The 27,335-nt window shown below is 44.8% G+C and overlaps 1 protein-coding gene across 4 annotated transcripts in view; it reads right to left on the bottom strand.

The window, feature by feature from the left end:
* LOC147642478 (uncharacterized) overlaps positions 1-17,509 on the bottom strand; it is a 36,239-nt gene extending 18,730 nt beyond the window's left edge. The window contains exons 1-5 of one of the 4 annotated variants that reach the window (XM_086806934.1): positions 17,212-17,502; positions 16,739-16,863; positions 16,395-16,491; positions 15,828-15,940; positions 15,615-15,689 (exon numbers count right to left, since the gene is read on the bottom strand). In XM_086806934.1, the coding sequence (XP_086663060.1) occupies positions 15,615-15,689; positions 15,828-15,940; positions 16,395-16,491; positions 16,739-16,863; positions 17,212-17,281 (480 nt within the window). In that variant the 5' untranslated portion in view covers positions 17,282-17,502. Of the gene's footprint in view, positions 1-15,614; positions 15,690-15,827; positions 15,941-16,394; positions 16,492-16,738; positions 16,864-17,211 lie in introns of all 4 variants that reach the window. The other 3 variants (XM_086806922.1, XM_086806928.1, XM_086806914.1) reach the window with 3 other exon arrangements.
* Positions 17,510-27,335: the final 9,826 nt, after the last annotated feature.

Below are 27,335 nucleotides of genomic sequence, written 5' to 3'. Positions count from 1 at the left end.
CAAAGATATTCCTTCTATCACATACCATAAATTAAATCTATTTAAAATTCTTCTTAAAAATTACATAAAAATATCCATTAATTTCATTAAGCTAAAAATTTCACTTTTCTCATTTAAGTATTTGAATTCCAATATGATGAGAATTCCTCTTTCATCATTTATACTTATCTATGCAAAAAGATAAATTCAACTAAATTTTCTCTTAAAATTTAAATAAAAATCTCCATTAATTCATTTACACTAGGAATTACACTTTCCTCATTTAAATATTTGAATTCCAATATGGTGGGAATCCCTCTTTCATCATTTAAATTTATCTATGCAAAAAGATAAATTTAACTAAAATCTTTCTTTAATTTTTAGATAAAATATATATTATTTTAGCATCACAATTTTTCTCTTACTTCATTGGAATACATGGATTTCCATTGTCATGGAGATTACTCTTTTAACATAAAAACGAATTACTAGAAATTTCTCTTTTTCTTAATTAACTATTTATGCATAAACATAAAAATCAAATTTTTCATGATTATAATGAGAATCATTCAATTAATCTAAGATGATTAATCCTAGAATATGGTAGGAAGTCCTCTTTTCATATTATGAATAAAAATGATTTGTGTTAATTTTTTCAAAAATTTTGCTATAGCTCCACTGCTATTACTGATAATTCTCAATAATTTTGAAACATAAAGTTTAGTAATATCATATGATAGAATAACCATTAATTGGATCAATATCCAATTATGGACTTGTTTCCTAATTTTTTCATGAATTAAATAGCATAAAAGCATTAAAAAGCCACTTGTTTGATCTCAATTTGACAAGCATTGAAATTACTTTTAGATTAGGGAATTGCTTCATGAGAAGCTTCATTTGAATATAGAATAGGTCATAGGAATGACCATTCTTTGGGGGAGAGAGAGAGAAATGCTTTAAAAAAAACATTATAATTTAAGCATAAATGAAAGAATAGATCATAGGAATGACCATTCTTTGGGGGAGAGAGAGAAATGCTTTTAAAAAAACATTATAAAACACATAAATGAAAATTTATGTGTTTTATCACTACAATTCATTAAATAACACTTCAATTGTATTAAAAAGCCATTCAATTGAATGCTTCTCAAGCTTGAGAGAGGTTGAGAAGAAAGAAACATTTAGAGATTTTAAAAAAAAGACCATAAACCACACTTTACCTCCTAGATTATTCTTTGATCAAAGTAGAGGCCCCCAACTACTCAATTGGTTTGGTATGTTGATGAAGACTCCAAGGAAGATTGAAGAGAGAGAGAAGCTCTAATTTCTTCAATTTATAGAGGATTTTTAGAGGATAATGAAAAATAAGCTTATCTTAGAGTAATATCGGCATAGTTTAGTTCACAGATGAGAATACAAAAGAATGAGGGTCTATTTATAGGTGAGGGAGGCCACTAACTGAGTCCAACTGAGTTCTAGAATTTTCCAACTTAAGAATAACTGAATTTGGACAAGATTTGGACCAGTTTGGCTCCTTTTTTTATTTGGTTTGATCTAAGAGAGAGGAGAAGCCGGTTGGGAAGTCTTGGGCTTGCCACCATTATGCTTCATTTCTGCACTCTACGCAAGCGAGAGTGCGTCTTTGAAGGTGGCTGGCCTAAACATACGCACCTCCCACTAGATTTGCGTGTCAAGGCCATACAAAAACTGCCCTTTCTTGTCCGCATCAAATAAGCCTAATTGCAGACATAGAGTCGAAATTCTATTGCCAAACTGAAGGATTGGTTGCGCGTTCTGACACGCTTCCCTGAACTCGTCTTCGAGTAGCTCAAGATAGTGGGGCAGTAGAAACCGTTGCTTAAGGTCGCGGACAAACTCGTCCCACACATAAGCTGCCATACCTAATCTGGTGTGGGCATGAGCCCCATAGTCACAGGGGACGGAAGGGACGGACTGTTGGAATGGAGGGACGCCGAGTTGAGACGGTTCAAGAACGGGAACGGCAGGGGACGGTCGGACGTCCCCTTGGAGGCGCCCCTCACGAGGGACGGTGAAGGGGACGGCAGTAGGAACAGGGACGACTGTGGGGGACGGCACTGTGGGGAGACGGCAAGGAGCCATTCTACGCAGTCAGACTTGTTTCTTTTGCCCGTTTCTAGCCGTTTGCGGGGCCATTTCTAGCCTGCTCTTCAATCTTGGTTGTCTGGTCTGCGATTGCTCGCATCATCTGCTGGAACATCTCTGCTACACTCAAGCTTGGTGCCCTAGCTGGGCTGCCTGGTGCACTCTAGTCCCATGGTTCTTGGTCTCTCTCGTCGTCGAAGCTCGCCATAGCAGGAAAACGCACTTCCTTTCCGGAGCGCAATCTAACCATCCACTGTGTGTGTGGGAGACGTCCAGGGCTGAAAACCAACCGTCCTTCGAGAGACACGAGTCACTCCGAAAGGGGTAGTCCACCGGCGTCTTAAAACCAACCACACGAGCGAGAAAAAATTCTGGTTTCTTTGCTGAATCTTTGCTCTTGAAGTAGGCTCTGATACCACTGTAACATGCGGAAGCTTCGGGGAAGATCGGTAACTTCAATGCTTAGAAATCAGCACACTTTTCGCGACGGAATTAACGCACAAAACTGAATGAAGATGTGCAGAAAATAGAGAGAGAGAGAGAGAGAGAGAGAGAGAGAGAGGAGAGGACACAGTATTGGGTCCCAAATACCCTCTATAGGACCCCCACCACGGATAGTGTATTTGCTTTATTAGAATGATGTAAATCTAAAAAAAGAAAATACAGAAACTTGACCTTTCTTGGCTGAGAAATCTATGCCCTTGACCTCCAGTCCTCCACCCCTTTGCGTAAGCAACTTCTTGGCTGTCCTGGCCCTAGTTTGCCTCAGCACTTGGTGAATTATGAGATAACACAATGAATTGTGGGCTCACCTATTTATACTCCCGATAAATAGCAGTCGGCCAGCTCTTATCAAGGCGGCCAGAATCTTTTTGACCCACAACTGAATATTCAGCATTTAATACTGAATAAATCACATAAGAAGCTGCGCTTTTCTTCATGGCTGGCTGGGCATCATGCGCCTGAATCTCTAGGGGCTAGGCACTGTTTTGCAAGCAACTTGGGGGCTGGGCAGCCGTATGGGCTGCCCCATACTTGCCCTACAACCATATAAGGCTGCATATCTTGTATGTTTTCCCCTAGCCTGCCCCTAGGCTGGTGGGTTCAGCTAGGGCCTTCCTGGCCCTCATGGGGGTGGTTTCACACTATCCCCATGCCCACACAAAGACTTGGGGTAGCCCTATGGGCTGGCCCCTTTTCCTAAAAGTAAACCCTAACTACCTACACAATGATCTGGCATCCAGTACCATACCAGATACACAGAATCACTGACATCATTCCAGAGGGGGACTCACAGCGCGGACTGGCACTGTTTCATGTGCAGGATAGTGCACACCTGACCTTGGACTCCTGTGCAGGACAATGCACACCTGACCTCGAACGACTGGGATGGATCCCTGGCTGACTCGTCTCGGACTAGGCTCACATGGGACCAGTTTACCATCCCAGGTCCTTCACCTTCTGTACAGAAATGTCTGCGTGGTATCCAAGTGCGGTATGCACGTGACAAGCAAAGACTCGACTGGGAGGCTCTACAAATCCAGCATCTGCAAACAATAGCACAGATTCTGGCGTCTCTCCCTCAGCAGGCTCCGAATTCCTCATCCTCCACCGCCCCTACCATCGTCATACGAACCTCTCCAAATTTTAGTAAGTATGGTGGTAAGTGTGATCATGCTGCAGTTACTCAATTTATTCATCAATTTGAAGCACATTTTCCTTTAACTAAAATTACAAATCCACAAGACAAAGTCCATGTAGCAGCACCCCAACTCGTTGGGGAGGCTGTTACTTGGTGGCAACAGTGGTCACAACTTCACACAAACCCCATCACAGGCCAATTCCACTTTCATTGGACCACCTTCATGGATAACCTCAAAGCCCGTTTTCTTCCACCACAGTACATGACCAATCTTGAGGACGAGCTTTACAAACTCACTCAGGGTGGTTCCCCTGTTTTGACCTATTCCAACAAGGTCATTACAATGGCACGGCAATTGGGCATATCGGAAAAGATGAGCTCAAGAAATTCATTCGCTCAAGAAATTCATTCGAGGTTCAGACACTACCATTAGGTACCCAGTGAGAAATTTTGAGCCTCAAACTTATGCACGGGCACTGACCCTCGCTCAGAATCAGGAGTTGATGTTGAATGGAGGTAAGCCCAAGCAGGTACAGTCTTCCCCAAAGCCCCAACAACAGTCATCTACCCAAGGTAAGGGGGCTAATAACAAAAAGACCAAAAGGACCAAAAGAAAAATTCTTCGGGTCAATCGGGCAATAGAAAAGATTCTATGCCCAAGAAGACTCTTGAGGAAAAAGCTAAGGAGGGCGTCATTGGAGATCATCTCCAGCCGGATGAACAGACATAGTACACGACACAAAACCGTTGGTTCTTCTGTCACACTGTGGGACACGTGAAGAAAGATTGCACTAAGCTTCACGCTGAAAAGTCTACTAAGGCATCCACTTTCACAGTAGCAACCATAGCAACCTCATCCACACCTCCGCCATCAACCTCAAATACCGTTCAGCTTTTGCCCTCTTTGAATTCAGTGCCACTAGTGGTATCACCCAAGAGACAATATATGAATATAAAGGTTCACAGACAAGTAGCTCAAAGAACCTATCCGGCATAGTCAAGACGTGTCATCACGCGCAAGTAGAGAGGGTTAATGATAATGGCGCCTCTAGAGCAGATGGCCAAGGAGAACACTAAGACATAGCACACTGTTGCAGTTGCTAGGGGTGGATGGCCTATGCACAACAAACCCAAGGCAATTGTTTTCATGCATGCCACCCTAAGCGAGAGGCTATGGTGTGAAATGGCTGATGTTTTAACTAGACTGGATAATTCTAATGAAGTTAGACTAATGTTGATTAGTAACTCAAAAGTTAAGGGCACTCTAACCAATCATCTATATACGTAAGAATTAGGTTCATTATTCGCATTCCAAAGAGAGTAGATGTCAGAGAGCCTTGCGCCCCAATTCCAATGCACTCCGGTGGAAGAAATCAAAACCACAGACAACACTGCTCATAATTGCTGCACCAAACCATCAGTACCGCTCGGAACCTTATGCTCAAACCAACATCCCCATGCTGCTGGGGCCGATGCTTGGTCCTCACAATGGACACCTTCCTATAGAACATACTCCAAGTAATACACCCTATAGGCTATGATACACCCTATAGGCTGATACATTGAAAAACAACTATGGCCATTGTTTGCATAGCATCCAAGGAGTCCGTCCCTGTAAAGACACAAACTCGTATATCCTCCGTAGCCTCCTGTGAGGACACACCAACTGACACCTACTCGTAGGATGAAGACACATCCCTAAAGACATGCTCTCCAGTAGTGAAGGCACATCCACTGACATGCCCTCCTATGATACTGCCATGACATTAGAAACTGAAATACCCCACCCAACACAGTCAGCAATTCTGAAGAGTCCTCCTGCACTAGCCCAAAAAAACTGAAGAAACCACCAAAGATTTCAACCTAATGCAATTGGCAACTATGAAGACTCTCCATCAAATCCCTCCCTAGAAATTAATGCAATTCTTTACCCTTGTTGTGCCACTAACTCGAAAAATGAAAAGCGCCGAGACACTTGCACACGTGCCTCCTGCACAATCATCTTCTAGGTCTGAAGAAGCCTCCTCAAACTGCTCCTCTGATGTCCTCGGGAAATCTTTCGTGTATGCTCAGTGGAGTCACACTTGAAATATTGAGCAGCCGTCCTCAGCTCAAAACTCATTTTGAGAGGATTGTTATTGTGACACTCCCCCACTAGAATTGTTCTTATCCTCCATAGCCTGAACAACTCCATCTGTGTTACGTACCTAGCATTAACCCTTGGGTTGGGACCCCCTAAGACCCTATCTGTGACCAGTTCTTAAATTTCAACATGACTCAAAATGATGACATTGTTTTATACTTAAATAAGCTATGGAAAATGAATTGGCCTGAGAGGATTTGAACTAGCAGATGAACGTCATTCTGGGGGCTCCACGTTCCTCAGAAAGCTAAGATGTTTCTATGGTGAGTGATGCTAGGTTCTCTTCCCATTGGTTCAAAGCTGATGAAGAGAGGCATGACATCAGGAAATTGCCCCAAATGTAAATCTAGTGTGGAAGACCCGTGGCATACCTTCTGGAGCTGTCCAGCATTAAGAAGTATGCAGTCCAACATGAATAAGTGGGCAATGGGGTTACTAGAGTACAGATTGTCTTGGTCTCATTGGTTGATTGGGAAAGAGGTAGACCTAGCTGAGGAGAGCATAACCCTGTTTGGAATGATCAGATTCTCATGCTCAGAAGAGATATGGAACTCCAAGAATGCAGTTCTTTTTTATGGAAGCTCGTTACAGAAAGTTGATCATAGCACTCTCAAGTTTGGGTGTAAAGCTAGCTTAGACTCTTTGCACAGGTTAATGGATCGTCCTCATCTGCCTTTTGCTTGCTTTGGGAAAGATGTAAAAGCTTTTATTTAGCAGGATGTAACTTAGATCTGTTTGTATACAGATTTGGACAAAGTTGGTGGAGAGGGCCAGGGTCTCTTTGGTATAACCCAAAGGGGGAAACAAGTATAATTGTGAAGACCTCTTACTATTGTGCTTAAAGGATGTATCTGCAGTCCATTCATGTGGTATCCTCCTCCTTGAAAAAGCAGTCAGCAAACAATTGGACCCAAACTTCTCTTGGGAGCTCTAAACCTCTCGTGATAGCTCAAACTCTCTATGAGGGTGCTAGGCAGTTCTGAATATTTGTGGATATTACTGGTTGAGTTGGTTGGTTGTCAGAAGTCTTTTATAGTTATTTAAAATCATTTCTCCAAAAAAAAAAAAAGTTCTGTGCTTTGATCCAACTTTCAAGTTGGTATCAGAGCAGGATAGGAGGAGATTAGGAGGTTTTAAGCTAGATTAGGTTTTTGCTTATTTGTTTCTTATCTCAACATTAGGTCTAGAGTTGTCTTTGCAGTACAAAGAGAAAGAGAGGTGTAAGGATATTCTCTGCATACGCAGTTCACAGACATAGAGATAAGAGACTTCAAGAGCACCCTTTTGGGCATCCTTCAGTTCCTTCCAACTAACAGTCTTCAGTTCCTTCCAACTAACAGTCTGTGTCCTTCAAGGCAACCTCTAATGCAACAGCCCCATCTCTCTCAAAGGCCACCAAGATTCATAAGTAGTTGAAGAAGCACTCTTTACAGAGGATACCTCTATTTCTACTGGCAACTTGCGTTCATCATGGATAGTGACTCAACCCAAGTAAGAAGCAACCTCTATCATCTCAATCATCACAGCAACCTTTGAGAAATTTACACCAGGCAGATTCTCGTCTCTCTGCACCACAGTGAAGCAGCTTGTTCTACAGGTGAGTGCAGTTACCACTTCCTCGTGTAACGCGGCGGGCATGTAGCAAGGAATCAGCTAACATTAAACAGGATTAAACAATAATCACAGCACAATCACAAATAACTAAAACAAAACTGTGCACCACACTAGGGGCCCGGAATGATGGGCCGGAAACTTCCCAACCCCTCTCCCCCTCCCCTCTTTTGGTATTTTATTACCAAAAGGAGTGTGCTCTCACGGGTGCCCATAAATCCTCTGCACCTGATTCTCCAAGTACAGTGAATACAAATCAAATAAATACCAACACAACAGGTGCCCTGTGCCAAGCATGAAGGTAGGTGACAAGCACCAAAGAAGTTGCCCTATGCCATTGAACCAAGAAAGCTAACACCACAGGCCGTTGCCGTGTATCCTATGCTGTCGCACAAATCTCTTTGCTCCAATACAATGCCAATGAAGATCAACAGTCAACCCTGCAACTGTACTATCAACCTGGCAAAGATTGCATGTTGTAAGGTCAAACCCTAATATACACGACCAAATCAGTAATAGCTATACGACCATCTCCAAATCTATATGACCAATGTCAGGTGCACACGCATCGTGACATGGCTAACCTCACATCTAATCCCACATTTGGCAGCAGTATTAGGCATTCATTTAGGGCATTACCACCCAGTTGGCAAGCATTTACAGCAGTATATCCAGTCGGCCAGCATCCAGGGGTGCCACCTCAACAACCCAACAGCCACAAGTGTGAAAACATAGCATTTTATGATGATTTACATCAATCGCAGGCTTTTCTTCTACCTGACAGCATCTATTAAGGCTGACTTGTTCCAAAAGAGCCTGTATAAGGCATATTCATAATTCAGTCATAAATCATCTCTCTCCCTCTTGGAGATTGATCATAGACAGTCTTATTTTAGAAGGCCACTGGCCAAGCATATATGTAAACTTTTCATGTACATAATACATGTATCTTTCTTTCTCTCTCTCGTCTCTGATGCGTTTTGCATTAAGGTTCCTACAAAGTGCTCATGTGATCAAGGCATGAAGACTTCCGCTCTGTCAAATTGGTATCAGAGCATTAGGTGCAGCCACATCACCAACGCACTGCAAGTCGCACAACTCACATCAAAAAATGTAAAGTTCCATACTTGGACTAGTAGACCTGCAAGGACTAGTAGTCCCTCCCACCCTACACGAGGACCAACCTCCACCCCAAGGGCATCATACTTTGCACCACAAGGGCATTGTCGCAGTTCTCAGGGCAGTGTCCAAGCAAGGTAAACGCAAGCAATTAAGAAGCATCGGGAAGGTCAGGCTTATGAGTTTGGTCCTTAGAGTAGGACAGATTTTGGTGTATTCCACCTTTTATGTAAGGCAGCCTAGGGCTGTAGAATTAGGTACCTTTTTGTACCATAAGAATATACTGAATTTCCAGCATATCTCTCTCTACTCTCCCCTCTGTCTGTGTTTTTGCATCAGCATGTTCTAAGTGGTGTTTAGGACTGAAAGAAGACTCACAGAGCTTCCGCGTGTTACATTGGTATCAGAGCATCAGGATCAACAAAGCTAAACACTGATTCAGTCCCATATGATGGTGTACAGGTCCAAGGTACGGGAAAGTACACGGATACGAAGCCCAAGGCAAGGAACACGGGAACGGGAAGAGCTCCCAAGAGGTTTGTTGGTGGTGTTCCACAAAGCCAGAGGGGATGGCAATCCTGTGAGCCAGATAGGTTCTCGGGCAACGTTCCCAAGGGAGGATTATCCTCCAAGGAGTGATGTGAGAGTGCCAAACTCATTTCTCAGGAATGAAGACCAAGACAGTGTTCAGAGTCAGGGCAGGAATGGATTGGGGACTAGATGGAATAAATGCATAGATATTATTCAGAGTCAGAGTGGTTTTGGAGACCGGGCCGGGTTTTCAGTGAAAAGGGTTGCCAGAGTTGGATGGATGACAGAGGGACTCCGGGAATAGAGTGGGATGATGACAGTCATCCAAGAACAGGTTGGAATCCCGTCATCAAGTTTAGCAGAGGGGGATGTCATGTGCATGTTTGCCTATGGACATATCCTCATGCTAGTCCAGAAGGGGCAGCTAGAAAAAGACGATAAGAACCAGAAGTTGGAGCATTAGGAGCTGTTTTGGCTAGTGTGGACTAGGAGAAGGGACCAAGATGACCTGTCGGCTGCAAGGAGGGTATTGTCGGCTGCATGAAGACTAGTCGACTGAACCAGATTTGAGCTGCAGGCGCATCACATTTATGGGAAAAATGTCAGTCGGCCAGCTCTTCTATTGTCCAAGAGCCAATAAATAGGCATGTTTGCTCATTGTGTTACTCATTCAACTCCTTATGAGTTGGGTCCTTAGAGTAGGACAGATTTTCGTGTATTCCACCTTTTATGTAAGGCAGCCTAGGGTTGTAGAATTAGGTACCTTTTTGTACCATAAGAATATACTGAATTTCCAGCATATCTCTCTCTACTCTCCCTTCTGTCTGCGTTTTTGCATCAGCATGTTCTCAGTGGTGTTTAGGTTTGAAAGAAGACTCTCAAAGCTTCCGCGTGTTACACATTGTCCAAGCAAACCAAACAATGTCACACAAAATAAATATCATGGCACACATATGAATCCGTGATGCACATGTAGCTTCGAGAATCACCCATATGCTTTCTTGTACTTCCAGATATCCCTCCTTATGGCAATACCCCATGTCACATGGCTCAAATCCTCACAGACACCATGTGTACACATGTACATGGCAACAATTCACCACACTGGTACCGTAGATATTGTGGCCCTTTCTCAAGACCCGATAACCACCCTTGGACCATCCAAAACCCCTTCTAGCATCCACACCGAAGTACAAATTATCAATCTCTCAATCCCCTTCGAGCATCCCCACCAAAGTCCAAAGATATCCAATATGCTATCAAGTACTCTATTGTGTACAAGGCTAATGCCACACTGGGCCGTTGCCCAAAGATCTTTAAGTGGATGTGTCATGTGCAAGATTTGCCATGGACATTCTCTGAGGCTAGTCCTGAAAGGCAACAAGATAAAGAAGAGAGGATCAGAACAGAACCAGATTTTTGGAGCATTTTCTGTGGAGTTTCTTGTGGAGGGACAGATCATTATGTGAATTATTTGTCCAAGAGCTGGCCAACCAGCAATCGGCCAGTCCAGGGGATATTCTCCAGCCTATAAAAGGCAAGTTTGCTCATTGCTTTAGTCATTCACTCTCTCTTGGGTGTGGGTCTAGACATAGGACTAGGGATTAGGGTGTTCTACTGAAACCGATCCCGTCAAGTGGGAAAGACTCCGTTGGACACCCACACGCGTAATAGCACAACTTAATACCACAATTTGAAATGGACAACTTAATTACAACTTGAAATTGAAATGAAATGAAATGAGATAAATGGACACCAGCACTGGGGCCGGAACGGGCCTACCCCCCCCTCAATATATGATATATTTATTGGGAGTATTTAACAAATACAATGCTCCATGGGTTCCAAGAACGGATGTACAAATGAATACAGTACCAAACAAAAGGCTCGAAGTAGATATTCGAAGTAGAACAACCACTAGCGTGGTCCAGTCTTTACGGTCCTGTGCTTTCACTCGACTCCGCGGAGAGCGCCCCACTGGTGTTCCAAGACCACGCACAAACAAGCGCTCTGATACCAATGAAACCGATCCCGTCAAGTGGGAAAGACTCCGTTGGACACCCACACGCGTAATAGCACAACTTAATACCACAATTTGAAATGGACATATCTCTCGTTCATGGAACAAGTACAAAATATCTGTCGACACAAAAATGGCACGACGTAAAACATAAATCCTGGTCTTCCTATGGAGTGGCAGTCCCATAGGTAAGACACAGTTCCAGGCACGAGCCTCCCTATGGAGCGACAGTCCCATAGGCAAAACACGGCACGAATACTGGCTCTTCCATGGCGTGACAATCCCATGGGTCGAACACAGTCCAGGTCATACACGGGTGACAACAGTCTGGCTCCCGTCCATACGACACCATCCTGCTAACACACGGGTGGCACTAGTCTGGCTCCCGTCCATGTCAGCAAAATACTGGCCTCTTCACATGAGACACTGGCCTCGCCTCAAGTGAACGAGACACAAAAACTAGAGATGGACCAAATGGTGCTTTCCAGGAGATACCTTGTGAAGTTTAAAAATTATTTGTCTATTGATGCAAAATGGGTAAATGAGGACTATTTTGTTGATTACCCACAGTTGTTGCAGGCATATCTTGAGGCTTTTCAGTTGAGGACAACTCTTTAGAAGCCCAGGCGGATGTCACCAATTGGTCGACCATTTGGTCCATCTCCAGTTTTTGTGTCTCGTTCACTTGAGGCCAGGCCAGTGTCTCATGTGAAGAGGCCAGTATTTTGCTGACATGGACGGGAGCCAGACTGGTGCCACCCGTGTTAGCAGGATGGTGTCGTATGGACGGGAGCCAGACTAGTGCCACCCGTGTATGACCTGGACTGTGTTCGACCCATGGGATTGTCACGCCATGGAAGAGCCAGTATTCGTGCCGTGTTTTGCCTATGGGACTGTCACTCCATAGGGAGGCTCGTGCTTGGAGCTGTCTTACCTATGGGACTGTCACTCCATTAGGAAGACCAGGATTTATGTTTTACGTCGTGCCATTTTTGTGCCGACAGATATTTTGTACTTGTTCTATGAACGGGAGATATGTCCATTTCAAATTGTGGTATTAAGTTGTGCTATTACGCGTGTGGGTGTCCAACGGAGTCTTTCCCACTTGACGGGATCGGTTTCATCTACCTTTTCCAAAAGGCATCCCATGGCTGCTTTTTTGCATCAGCATGTTCTAAGTGGTGTTTAGGGACTCTCAGAGCTTCCGCATGTAACATTGGTATCAGAGCATCAGGCTCAGCAAGGCTAAACCCTGATTCAGTCCCATATGAAGGTGTAAAGGTCCAAGGTAAAGAAAGTGCACAAGTACGAAGCCCAAGGCGAGGAACACAAGACCGAGAAGAGCTCCCAAGAGGTTGGTTGGTGGTGTTCCACAAAGCCCAAAGGGAATGGCAGTCCTGTGAGCTAGGAAAGGCTTTCACGCAACGGTTCCAAGGGAGGATGATCCTCCAAGGGGTGGAGTGAGAGTGCCAGACTCATTTCTCAGGAATGAAGACCAAGACGGTGTTCAGAGACAGGGCAGGAACGGATTGGGGATTGGATGGAACATATGCATAGAGCTTATTCAGAGTTTGAGTGGATTTGGAGACCAGGTCGGACATTCAATGAAAAGGTTGCCAGAGATGGAAGGATGACAGAGGGACTCTGAGAACAGAATGGGATGATGACAGTCATCCAAGAACAGGTTGGAATCCCATCATCAAGTTTAGCAGAGGGGGATGTCATGTGCAAGATTTGCCATGTACATTCTCTGAGGCTAATCCTGAGAGGCAACAAGATAAAGAAGAGAGGATCAGAACAGAACCAGATTTTTGGAGCATTTTCCGTAAAGTTTCTTGTGGAGGGACACATCATTATGTGAATTATTTGTCCAAGAGCTGGCCGACCAGCAGTCGGCCAGTCCAGGGGATATTCTCCAGCCTATAAAGGGCAAGTTTGCTCATTGTTTTAGTCATTCACTCCCTCTTGGGTGTGGGTCTAGACATAGGACTAGGGATTAGGGTGTTCTACCTTTTCTAGAAGGCAGCCCATGGCTGCAAGGGATTGTGTACCTTTTTGTACCATATGAAATACTGAATTTCCAGCTCTCTCTCTCTCTCTCTCTCTCTCTCTTCTGTCTGCGTTTTTGCATCAGCATGTTCTAAGTGGTGTTTAGGGCTGAAAGAAGACTCTCAGAGCTTCCGCATGTAACAGGATGTCATGTGCAAAGACATGTGCATGCTCATTCCCAGGGCTATTCCTTGAAGGGCCACAGATAAAGAACAAATTCAGGACTAGATTTAGGAGCTTCTACATCTTTATTGGCACGGAAAATGTGGTGGTAGGACCAGGAGGCTGTCGGCCAGCAGTTTAAGGGATTATTCCTGTGTCAACTGTAGCAACGGGATTTATGGGTCCAAGCATAGTAGTTAGGGGGTTGTTTGAAATGGGTTTCCTAAAAGTTTCGCTTGAAAAAAACATGTTTCCTACAAGAAAACGTTTCCAAGTTTCCTTCCCTGTATAGGAAACGCGTTTCCTAACTACTATGGCTCCAAGGACCTGGCCGACAGCAGGTTGGCCAGTCCACACATGATCCCAAGGCCTATTTAAGGTAGGCGCAAAACTCATGGTACGCATTCACTCCTTTAGGGAGTAGGATCAGTAGAATAGGACTTTTTGAGTCAAGAACCTTTTTGATGGGGCAGCCTATAGCTTGCCAAGAACTGTATCCTTTTCGTGTACTATGAATATACTGAAACTCAGCTATCTCTCTCTCTTCTCTCCATCTTCTGCTTGCGTTTTGCATCAGGTTGTTCCAAGAAAGGTGTTTAGGGCTGAAAGAAGACTCCCAAAGCTTCCGCATGTAACAGTGGGGCCATTGCCCGAGGTCCAAAAATACTCTGTGGGCCCTTGCCCAAAGATGTCTAAGTGGCCATTGCCCGAGATCTGAAAATAGAATGTGAGCCGTTGCCCAAAGATCTCTAAGTGCTTGTTGCCAATGATCTGAAATCTGTGGACCGTTTCTTAAGATACCGGAACATCACATGGGACATTGCCAATACTCCAAACCTCTCATCATCCCCGCATGGATTCACACATGATCAAATCCAACATGCCTTGTATGCTTCAAGATAATCATAACCTGTAAGCCCCCGAGAAGTTAGGGATTTGTGACAACTAGCCACAACAAAAGCAGAGCATCCATACACACTCCTAGCAGCAGCTGGAATGATCAAGCTCCTTTCCCACAAACCGGCAACGGTCAACCACCTCAGTATGTATCACGAACAGTCACAAATAGCACCACAGGTAACTGCAGCTGCTCCCGCCTCCACATTCTCCAGCAGCCAGCTGCAGGCGAGCACTTACCACAGTAGCACGGTGCAGCAGCTCGATTGAGCAGCATTGAGCCCCTCCTCTCCAGTCAGCCAGATCTCAGCTTCGTGCCTCATCCAGATATTTTTTTGTGTGTTTTGAGATTAAACCCTGAAAGCTTCGTGCCTCATCCAGATATTTTTTTGTGTGTTTTGAGATTAAACCCTGAAAGGGTTAAAAGCATTAATGTAAAAGGTCTCAAATAAGCCTCTGTTCACATGAAAAAGGGCCTCAACAATAGTAGTAGTTCACATGAAAAACATCACAGCATTATAAGACACATTAAAAGCTTATGAGGTTCATGTGACAATACTTCTATTGCCAACCCATGAAACACATGGCAAGATTGTCACTTTAACTCCAAGAAGCAATCAAAGAAGGGTAAATAGAAGGTCGACTGCTACCGCACCACAGTGGTTACCCAAGTGAACCCAACCCTGCCAGCTCTGGTACCTCAAATGCTCTCGAGATAACCGGGCCAGCTAGATCTCTAAGACACTGGGCATTACGGCACAGTTATGATTCAAGCCGTGACCTCAAAGCCTCTGTCTACTGAGGGAACCTTGAGTTTGCTAGCTGCACCAATAAACTGGGTCTCATTCTCATCTGCTATTGTTATCTCGTCTTGTCACTGGCAATGATCTGCTTATGCTTCCTCCTGATGCAAGCATCCAGTTTCTTTTACCTCTTCAAATTACTGGTAAAGCGCATATGCCGCCTCTTTGTGTTCAAACCGCATCTCTCTTTCCAAAGTTTCAGTTCTTAAGCTGTTCCCAAAGGTTCTGTTTCCTTCCATGCACTTCTTAAGCACAAGTGGGCCGCCTTCTACTGCATCCATATCCAATCTTCCTGAACGCGTCGACAGCGTTATAGCCTGGCCGTGCTCCACTGTGGACCAGGGGGATCCCGAGTTTGAGCCCCAGCTGATGCTCCCCAGAGGCAGCCAAAAAAGACGTCCTAGGTTGGGCTTTCACACCGCTCTCGTCTGCCCTCGAGCGGGCTCCCATCTGCCCTCGGGCGAGCTCACCTAGCATCTACAGAAGGATCTACTACTGGAGGGGGGAAAAAGGAATATTCTTGAATCGTACCTTCAGAAAACCTTGCAAGGTCAATGGGCTGTGGATTGCATATCCGGATTCTTCCAAGGCCCGATTTACTACTTGCTGTCCAAAAAGAACACACACAAGTCCCTTGTTAGACTGCAATTTCTCAACTTTAAAGGGCTACCTCTTAAACTGTTTACAAGTGGTCAACTGATGCAGCCAGATACAGCCAGGTGGTGGTGGAAAATCTTTTAAAACCTGGCGTTCTTCTTCGGAAAGAAAGGGGCCTGAGAGGTCATGGAGAACCTCCAAGACGTCATCACGGGTCACCTCGCCATCTCCATCAGCATCATAAACTTTGAAAATGACTGCTATTTTCCAAACAATAAATTTGTATTCAAACACAAATATACACACATACATATATGTTTATAGGTACACATGTGCATATGTGTTTAATACACGTGTGCGCACCCATGTATGCATGCGTGTGTGTCTGTGTGCGCGCCATATATATACATATAGATATACCCATGCACACATAGATATATGTGTGCATGGTTGTATAGATATACATATAGATACACCCATGCACACATAGATATATGTTTACAGATACAGCCAAGCACACCTACATATATGAATACACATGCCTATGTGTGTACATATGAATATATGTATGCGCTTAATATTCTGTTTAAATGTGCACTTTATATCTTAGCTATTTACATAAATACTAATGCTGTGTGTGTGCGGGATCAGTGGTCATCTATATTCTTATCAACTTAACGGCTCTCCTTTGTGTTATGAAATCAGCGTACTTACACTCCACTTTATGACGGAGACTTGCTTTGGCACTAAAAACTGAGAGAAGGGCAACAAAATCTTTGAAATTCAAGCCATCCAGCATTCTTAGCATCCTCTGATCACATAAAAGGCAGAAACCAGCAAACTCAACAAATAACTAGTGCCTTGGTGGACCTGCAATATTCCTAATTCTACTTACAAAATCTAGAAATGATTCATTATTTTTAGCGTTTCAGCTAAAACCTTGCCTTACTACCTACGAATATTCAAAGACAACCATTGAAAATGGCTAAGAGCAGTGTTTCCATAATCCCATCAGACCAAACAAATGCCTCCAAAAAAAAGGGTAAAAATGAGATTACCTGGGATAATGGATTTACAGCAAACTCAGGCACCGACAAGAACTCCTCTGCAGAAATGAAACCTTTTCCATTGCGATCGAGCTGGCAAAATCTTTCATACAAGGACACAATTTCTCGCTGGGAGACTGCATAGCCAAAATAATAATAAAACAGATAAGTAGAGTAAATTTCAAAACATATATTCTTCTCAGCTTAGCCATGTCAATGTGTGAGTCACAAATTTAGGGAGGGAGCATGGGGGATGCGGGGGGGATTTTCTTTTTTTGGAGTGTAATTATTTCATATTATATCCGTGAGGTCTCATGGGAATGGAGGTAATAGGCATGATTTCAGAAAACTCGGAGCTAAACATTTTCAGCCATAGCAGGAAAGGAAATACTGAAATAATTGATAAGACCCAGACCCATTTTTCTCCAAATTAAAAAAAAAAGGGGAAAAGACAGAAGGGCATGCAAGGGAGGTAGCACCCTTACACAATCGGCCGCAATGCTCCTGCACATCTTCGATGTCGTACTGTGTGAGCATAGAAGAGGTGTTGCCCATTGCTTTTTCCTTTCTGATGTTTGCTTTTTGTGAGTGTCAGGATCAAAAAGAGGAGGGAGAAAGCTGCAAACGCTCGTTAATATATATTGATGTGTGCAAGAGGGCACGCATCGTCATTTAAACGAGGAAGCACAGCACGTTAGAATACACTCCAAGCTACTAGCTCTTAAGCATGTCTCGGTCAGTGAGTTTATGTGGATAGACCCACCTTATCTGGGCTAGCATCGTGTGCATTAAGCCTACATGCACGAAAGTGTGTGAGGTGGGAATACTATTGGGGGAATGCTAACTCGCGCTGAGGAAATTGCATCTTTATGGGGATGAGGTACAAGGGAGCGGCATAGCATGGACCCATGTTAGGCACTCTAGAACGCACTCACGCACCGGGTAGGTACATTAGGCCTCCCGTGTTGCAATGGGGGTTCCTAGGTGTCGAGTGCCCCGGGGATGCCCTCCCCACCTTGACGAGACGATCAGGTCGAAATGTGGAAACGGGACCACAACGGTGGAAACGGTGGAAACGGCGGACCGACGAGCTGGCGAGCCATGCCGTGTCGATGGGCCGGGCCGGCGGATCATGGATGGAAGGCAAGTCCCAAGCCTAGGCTGTGGGAGCCAAGCCGGGCATGAAGGCAAGTGATCGGTGAGACCTGCAAGGAAAACGCGCGAGACAGACCGATGGAGCCGTGTCATGAAGCTTGGTTTGTGGAAGGCCATCCCGCGGCTAGATGTCCGAGTCCCGCTCTGCCCCAACAGAGTGGCACTTGGTATCAAAGCGTGGTTCGTTTTAGAAGCCTATGTGAGGCGTGTGATGCCATGACGGCAAGAACAGCGGAAACATCAAAAACGATGAAAACGGCAAGTTGGGTTGTGACTGTGACGGCCACGAGCCGCCGAACGACAGAAGTTATCGACTAAGATTTGAGCATCAAGATGAAGGAATTTGCCCATGGTTGCTTATACCTATCTCGAGCAGTGGGAAGCAAGGCACAGGATAGTGTGGTTGGTCGAACCCGTCGGGACCTCGAGCTACCAACGCGAGGCATCCTAAAATAACGTAGTTCCCGACGAGCCCCCGAACGATGGAATTTGGGGACATGCTACACATGAAAAATGATCAGTTTTTCGAGGGGATCGCAACCACGCAGTCTGTTCGAAGAAATTCCAAAGTTGGCCGACATGCCATGAGGCCAGTGGACAGTTGGGTTCCATGTGAGGTAAGGTTTCCGGGTGCAAGTCCAGCTGAAGGTGTTGGCATATGAGCTGAGTAGAGAAGCATGCAACTGGATCCTTGTGGGACTGTCAACACTTCAAACAAAGAAGAACAGCGGGCTCAGGATCTTTCAGAGTTACCACCAAGGGAAGGTGATACTTTGATGAAAATGGTGAGGGAAGCAATGAGATAAAGTGGCACTTTATAGACCGGCAGCACCTCAGATGGGGACCGCGGGCTGGTAGCCACTCAAAGGTCGAGAAAAGAAGGAAACAAAGGGGCCACGCACGCAGAGACAGCGCTCGGCTTTGCTTATGCTAAGAAACTGGATGCAATGGAAAGGGACGTCATGATGGTGTGGTGCCCAAGAGAAAGAGCAGAATGCAAGCCACCAAGCCAATCATTTAGGGAACATGTAAGCGGCAAAGGCATCCGCTAAGGCCATGGTGTGCCTTGTGGCAATGGAGCCACCCTCTCTCATCATCACGATGCAAACGGGTTAGGTCGGAGGAGCCGAAGCCCTTTCAGATCATAAAGGATTACGTCTTGGGCAGATGTAGCAAAGCAGAAGCCCCCACTTCTCCACATTGCAGAGCATGGGATAGGCTGAAGGAACCGAGTCTCTCTTCAGATCACTAAGGATCAAGCCAAAGGGTGAATGCAACAAAGCGGGAGCCCGCACTCCTTCGCAATGCCAAAACACAGGTTAGGCCGGAGGAGCCGAAGCCCTTCTCAGATCACCAAGGATCATCTCAGGTGAGGCAAGCATGATGAGCCCTGCACTTCTTCGTAGTGCCAAGCAGGGTGAGACAGAAGGTGTCAACATCCCTTTCAGGTTTCTAAGAGCCAAGCAATCTACCTTCACAAAGACCATCGAGCTACGGTACGATAACGAACCCGAAAGTGTAATGATGGTGGCACACATCGGGCATGCGGGCGAGGGTAAGGCCAAAGATGGCACCAAGAGACCCATGACCCCAAAGGCAAAACCAAGTTCTTCTCCTGGTGAGGGTTAGTCCCAGGAGAGGCACCAAGATCCCTCGGCCATGCACGCTGCTGCGCGTAGAGTGGTCCCCCCCTTGTGGCCATGTAGCCTAGAAGAGGCGCACGCGCCACTGACCGCAACACCGAGGACACGCCTGGGTGAGGGTAAGGCCTGGCAAGGCACCAAGAGCCCTGGGCAATGGAAGTAGTACTCCAGACCGTGAGGGGTCCCCATGTGGCCGTGTAGCCCGTCGTGGTGCACGAGCTGCCCGAATAAAGCACTTCCAAATAAAACCGCACTCGAGTGAGGGTAAGGCCGAGACACGACACCAAGAGCCCCAGGTCTTTGACTTCAATAAAGGAAAGCAGGCCTTGCAATGGTCTTAGAACGAGAGTGCTGGGCAAGTGAACCTGCGTCGTTTGGCTCACCAAGGCTAACGGAAGATGGAAACACTCATTTGTGCAACGTGGCAGTTGTGCAAATGGTTGGGTGAGGCGAAGTGGTAGTTGTTTCACTGAAGTCCAAAGGGCGACTTGGCCCAACTTACCCAAAGATGGAAACAGTTGAATGTGTAAGTGGCAGTGTGTATGCAATTGGGCGGGACAGAGTGGCAGTTGGCTCGCTGAAGTTAGAAGGGAACTTGGTTGTGGAAAGCACTCATATCCAGCCAAAGGGCAAAGTGGGAAGCAAAAGATACGACCTAAGACAGAGTTCAAGCAGGTAAAACTTGGGACCTAGCCGTCCAGGTAGAGCTTGTTGGGATGACGTCTAAGAATATTGCGATCTTCATAGTAAGAAAAGACACACTCAAAATGCCAAGGTTCAAGGTGATGTTGCTTGCAGAGTCAGGAAATAGGGCTCATGTGAAGGTCGTCATGGTATCATGGGGGCCCAAGTAGGACTAAGTGGATGGACTTTGCACCTTGGTGAACAAGAATAGGCACAAACCCAAAGGTCAAGACAACCTGAACAAGTTTTGAGGTAGTTTGGCTAGAGCATGGCAAGGCCCAAGATTTGGTTACCACCAAAGCGTACCTTTTTCGATCTAACCTTTCTACTGATATCAAAGCAGGAACAGACAGATATCTGCTATTGGCTCGTGTTGGAGGACTTGTGTTAACGGATCGGAACTAACCGAACCCCCCTATTTGCCCACTTTGCGACTCTATAGAGTTGGGCCCATCCTTACTCAACATTCTGTCGCATTGCTCCCACCTGGAGGAGCCCAGAAACCGGATCCAGAACCTTCTTTTATGATGCCCGTGAGGTGTTAGGCCCAACGGGGACAGTCAAAATCGGTCACTATCCTCCTTGGTGGGGAGGCTTGCGAGGTGAGGTTGCCCTTTTGGGTGACTCCTCGTCTGCACTCAAGGGGCGAGGCAGCAAGGCACTCCCTTGTTGTCTCGTTCCTTGGTGAGGCTATACCACGTTATCTCCGTGCTCTATACACTCGGAACCCCCCATGAGAAAGGGGATGAGAACCCGCTCCCATCCGCCGAGGCTAGGAATAAAATCAGTTAATCGATCGCACATAAGGCTGGGAAATGAAGTCATTCTCCCCTTGTGTGAATCCTCATGCGCATCTAGAGCACTTGGATAACGAGTATGGTTAACCTCACCTAAAGTAGACATGAAGAGCATTCCTGGGGAGACTCTAACTATTTACACGATGGGGACGCCACCTTCGAGCCGATGCCCAATGTGGGTAGGGCGATTCCTCTCTGGAAATCCGCCAGGTATACAGAGTTTTTAGTGGGTGAGCCTGAGGGCAAGTCGCATAGTACCTGGGCTCCTTCAGGAGTTCTTGGTCGTTGTCATGCCCAATTTATGGGTCTTCCAGGGCCATGCCTTAAGGAAGTAGCGAAACCGTCTTCATGACAGAGACGACAAAGCTAATAACAAAAGTGTTTCTCTGTTTGAGTCTTAGAACGAGCGTGCTCGTTTCTGACCCTAGCTCGAAAAACAAAAACAAAAAAGCATGGCAAAGTAAGTCTTGGTGTCAAGGCAAGCTAGAGCACTCAAGTCAAGGTGTGAACCAAGGCCGAAGAGGTGTAAAGGTTCAAATGCCAAAGGATCGCGGTGGTTTCACTTGGTGTCAAGTGGGGCCAAAGGCACTTTGTCACAGAGGATCAATGCACCTATCTACCAAACAGGTTGAAGCAGGGCAAGAAGGTCCATGGCAACCAAGTGCAGGGTTGGAAGTGGCACAAGAGGGGGCAAACCAAGCTGGAGTCAGTGAGGTGGGCAACTCTTGTCCATGAAGATTTTTGTACAAAGAGCGCAAGGGCGCGAGCAACAAGGCTCAAGACAATGCTCCAAATGAAAGGAATGTGAAGTCAGATTTGAAGAAAAGATGTTGCAACCAAGTTGGTGTCAACTCGGTTGACAAATCTTGACTTCCTTGAAGGCTTATGCATTCCGAGAAAAACTGCATTGCCTTAGGTAATCACTCTTACTCAGCTCAAACAAGAGGTTCGGCAAAACCACGTAGTGGGAACTCTCAAGCGGGGGCTTGAAGTTCGGGCCTTTAGAAGAAAAACATAAAAATACAAAAATATGCACCTTTTTCTTTGCTGATGGCTATAAAGCAGGGTTAAGACCTCCCGCGGATATTTATTACTTATCACTATGCACAAAGATCAACTCCAAGGTGCATAAACTCAACCTTTGGTTTCGAATGCAATTGAGACGAGGGCGTCAATTCCATAAAGGGGGGCTCTATGTGAGTGGGAATACTATCCAAGGCCCTTGGTGCCTTGGGGGTATGCTAGCATGCGCGCCGAGGAAATTGCATCTTTATATGGGGATGAGGTGCAAGGGAGTGGCATAGCACGGACCCATGTTAGGCACTCTAGAACGCATTCATGCATTGGGTAGGCACGTTAGGCCTCCCGTGTTGTAGTGGGGGTTCCTAGGTGTCGAGTGCCCTAGGGGATGCCCTCCCCACCTTCACGAAGGTGATTGAGCTGAAATGTGGAAACGAGACCAAAAACGGTGGAAATGGTGGACTGACGAGCCAGCGAGCTGTGCCGTGTGGCCCCGGGTGGATCATGGATGGAAGGCAAGTCCCAAGCCTAGGAGGCCATGGGAGCTGGGCCGGGGCATGAAGGCAAGTGATCGATGAGACCCGCAAGGAAAACGCGGCGAGATGCGCGAGACGGGCCGGTGGAGCCATGTCATAAAGCTTGGTTTGTGGAAGGCTGCCCCACGGCGGCTAGATGTCCCGAGTCCCACTCTACTTGGGCTTGTGACAGGTAAATCCACCTTCAAACATTGAATCTAGGCTAGCATTGTGTGCATTAAGCCAACGAAAGTTGTGGTTTAGTGCATAACCAAAAAACCATGCACAACAAACAAAGAAAAACAAAAAGACCCAAAAGGCAAGCATTCTCTCTCTCTCTTTCTCACCATTTCAATCTCCCTAAGGCACTAGTTCTCCCTCAGATATAAGAAATCTTGTATTGCTCTATATTATTATATCTATATTCCTTGTATATTGTTAACCACTTTTGTTTTTTTTTTGGGACCAATAATATTTATTTATATTAACTGTTCAAAATCAGACATGCATCACCTCCAAAAACTCAACTATCTACTCCTTTTTAACCTCATTCAAGATTTTACAAAGAAATTCCCATCTTTCATCCTCACACAAGAAACTAGACTGATCTCACGAGATCTGATACCCCAGTAAAATAAGCAAGCCTCCATCATGGCCTCAATAGTGTAGCCCCAGGGGGACTGTTTTTCTAACATACCCCCATGCTTTGACCACACCTTGACAATAGGTCTAGTGCCAATTGAATTCTCAATAAAGGCCACAAAGGTGTGATCCATCTGTTTTTCCTTGCAGTACCATCTCTGAGTTTTAGGACCAAATCTTGGAGGCTTTTTTTCTTCTTAATCCGACACCTCACATGCGGCTAACAAACCAACATTAGGGAAGGAACCCTAGTTGCATGAAGCTCAGCCAAAATCAGGGAAATAATCAAGGCATATTCCTTTGCAAATTATGAATCAACAAATCCAACTCTAGAGATCTAATTTTATTTACATTACATACAGACCATCACATGCATATACATTTATACATCAACTCAGTATCCTCCAATCCTGTACATGTAGCCCTCAAAAACACAATTTCATTTCTGCTTGTCCAGATTTCCCATAGGATGCAAGTTCTGATAATGTTAAACACCAACCCACTATGCTCATCATTAACTACCCACTTCCCAACCAATCCTCCCAAAAGGTTTGCATATTTAGACCCTTCTCTATCCATTTAGTCATTTTGCACCAGGTGCTCCTTAAGGCTAGACATTCCCAAAACACATGCTTGCCACTTTCTATTGAAGACCTGCATCTAGGGCAAATGCCACTAGCCATGTTTCTTTTTTGCAGCTTATAACCAATAGGTAATGCCCACATGCTAACCTTCCACAAAAAAACTTGAAATTTCCTAGGGACCTGGCAGTTCCATATCAAGTGCCATCTCTTTTTCCAACTAGATGCACTCCACCTCCTTTAGTTTGACGCCATTAATCCAAGACCAGTCCTTGATCCCCAGACTGAAGTATCAGTGGCTGTGGAACATAATTCACTATGCAACATCTCCATCACCTGAGTCATCAAGTCTCTCTCTCTCTCTCTTGGTTAACTAAAATTCCTCAGATAAGAGGTTCACCTCTTTCCACCCAGCCACATCCCTGTCCCAATAGTTAGCTAGATATCTAATACCTTTGTTATTGAGAATCTTTGCCACTTCAGTATCAAGTGCAGCTAGGGGGGGGATTAAACTTATGAGTCCACCATAACCCCAAGGACAACATGGAGTTCCCAGTTACCGTCCCCCCACCATCCCAAGCCATGAAGCCCATATTATCTTTCCAACAATTACAGAGCATTTTGCAAAAATATGAACATGTGACTTTCAGAGGAGCATGTGAAAACAATTTGTCTTGCCAGTTTAAGTTTCCCCATCTGCCCTTGGCCAACACATCAGCCATTTCCACCAATTCCCTTATCATTAAGGCGGCCCAAGTAGAATTTTGAGATAGCACCCTAGGTAGCATCAAATTCCTTCTAGTAACACAATGAGTGGGCAAGTGAATGATACCAATACCCCCATCCCTTTTAGGCACTGACACCTTCTCCCAAGCCAACCAAGCAGGAACTCTTTTCTTACCAATGCCATTTCTCCACATAAAGTCTCTGATAGGTCCTATGATTTCCTTCCAATGACAGTTCCCAAATTTTAATACAGGACTTAGAAACATGATATAAGCATTCAACACTAAGTTGCAAATATCAATTCTGTTATGGAAGGGAACTTTTAAACCTTCCCACTTTTTCAATTTCTCCACAAATATATTAATGGCCTACATTACCCAGCTAGTTATTAGTAAGCCCAACCCCAAAAGGAACCCCAAGTAGTCTAACAATATGACCCTTTTGCACCACCTCACATCCCCACCTTTGAAGATCAAAATCATTGTCCTCAGTCAAGCTTATAATCCTAGACTTCAGAATGTTACATTTAGAACCTGATGCATTGGCATACTCCTGTACAAGTTCTAGGGCCCATCTCACATTATTGTTCTCAGCCTTTAAGAATAACAGAGAGTCATCAGCAAAAATTTGAATTACCAGTTTCTCACTGGGCTTAAGTTTTAAACATTTAATCTTCCCTTCACTGCATGCTCGCTCTAATGAAAAAATTAAAGGGTGAGAGGAAATAGAAAAAGTAAGGGGGGCTAATGGACAACCTTGTCTGACTGACCTGTTGATCTCATATCCCCCTACAACTCTTCCATTAAGAAGCACTTTAGAATATCCACCCAAGGAGAGAGTATAAATGCATGTAGCCATTTTAGCTCCAAACCCCATTTTAGCTCCAAACCCCATTTTTCCCATCACCCTAGCAATGAATGACCATTGTATCCTATCATAAGCTTTCTCTAGGTCCAATTGCATTATAATGCATTTCTGTAGAGTTTTAATGGCCACATCTCTACCCAGTAGAGCAACAAAAATATTATCATAAATAGACCTGCCTTTGATAAAGCCATGTTATTTTTTTGAGATAACCTCTTGCAACACAGGAGTGATTCTGAGGGCAATCACCTTAGCTAGAATTTTGTACACCACAGTTAATACAGTAATAGGCCTCCAATGCCCAAACCTACTACAAGCAATCTGTTTAGGGATGAGAATTACAAGTCCTTCTTTAAAGACCTTATCCCAAAGACCCAATTTAAAAGCTTTCTTGCAAATGTCAGCCACCACCTCTTTTAATGAAGGCCAAAAGGCTATGAAGAACTCAGTTGAGAGACCATCCCAACCAAGAGCTTTCTCCCTTCCCAGCTTTACTAAAACACACCAACACTCATCAACCTCAATATCTCTTTCTAACCACTTGGCTTTGTCAGGATCCACCTTCTGACTTAGAAGGCCAAGCAATCTATTTTCAGCTTGAAATCTCCGCAAGGAGTAGTCCTCTTTCAGACTCGGGGTTGACCTCAAAAACTTAACCCATTTAAGAGCAAGTGATTTGGTGTTATGTACAAGATTACCATCCTCATCCAAGATGTTCCCCACAATCTCTCTATATCACCTTTACTCTTGGAGAGTTTAAAAAACCTATTGTCAGGTTTTTTGCTGTTGTTTTGCTGAATAGATTCCTTCTAGCCCAATACTCATGTTCTCTATAGCATTTATCCTCCTCAGCTTTAATGTTAGTACAACTTAGTGTCATCAAAATCTAGTCCTATAGTCAGCCTCTTTAGCAGTAGATCTTCAAACAAAGCAGACCATTTTCTTCTCTCACCTCTCCTTTCCTCAGCCCTCAGTTTACCCATAGCTCTAATGATTCCTTACATCTCATTAGCAAACTGCCCTCAACCCCCTTTCTCCTTTTTAATTTATTAATGGCTTCTTCAGTATATTCCACAAAAAGGGGGTCTTTTAGGAGTAAATTATTCACTCTCAATTTCCTTGTTGGAAAATGAGATAAATCCATATTAGTCCCATCAGAGTGAGACCAGCTCCACTTCAAAGGAAGATGGTCAGACAAGGTAGAGCTACAATCCACTACCACACTCAAAGTATGAGGTACCCCCATGAGGCCTGCTGACTAAAGAAAACTCTATCAATTCTTGATGAGGAAGATAAATATTGGAGGCTAAGTGTACCCCGGTTTGTCTCTCCAATCCCCAAGATACCAGCTATTCTTAAGCCCCAAGCCTCTTCTAAGCTCTTCCCATTTCTCTTTTTTCTTCCCTAAAAGAATAATACTACCACCACATCTATCAACTCTTTCTACCATATTAAAATCCCTTAGTAAAATGCAAGGAACCTGAACATTTAACTCGGTAATCCAATCCCACATACTACTCCTAACCTTATGATTATGAGCCCCATACACATTAATAACCAATATTCTTTCATCGTCTACTACAATCTCTATAACCAATATCCTCCAATCACTTCAACCCAAACCGAGCATGCATTCTGTAGACTTTTATTGACATCAAATAAAGGATCAAATGGAAAGACATGCACCAACCTTTGTCCAAAAAACAAGGGTCCCTTGGCAAACAACTCAGACACATATTGCCCTTTAACAAACAACTCATTGAAAAAACACTTTCCCATCTTAGACACATAACAGTCGTGCAAGATACTTTCCTGGAGCCACTTGCCTAATTTGCCCTTCAATGGAGGCTTGCCCGGGCAGAAAAGAAACACACTACACATCAAGAATAACCCTACCTAGCTTCTAATGAACTCTTGGCTCAGCTTTAGGCATACCTTACTTTGCACTTGGTTACAGAGTCTTTCATTTAGCCAGTCTCACG

Source organism: Cibotium barometz, chromosome 1 (genome assembly GCF_041138505.1).
Source record: "Cibotium barometz isolate CiBa-2024 chromosome 1, ASM4113850v1, whole genome shotgun sequence".
Lineage (NCBI taxonomy): Eukaryota > Viridiplantae > Streptophyta > Polypodiopsida > Cyatheales > Cibotiaceae > Cibotium > Cibotium barometz.
Note: the sequence above shows the minus strand (reverse complement) of the source record. Positions and strands in the feature narration are given on the sequence as shown.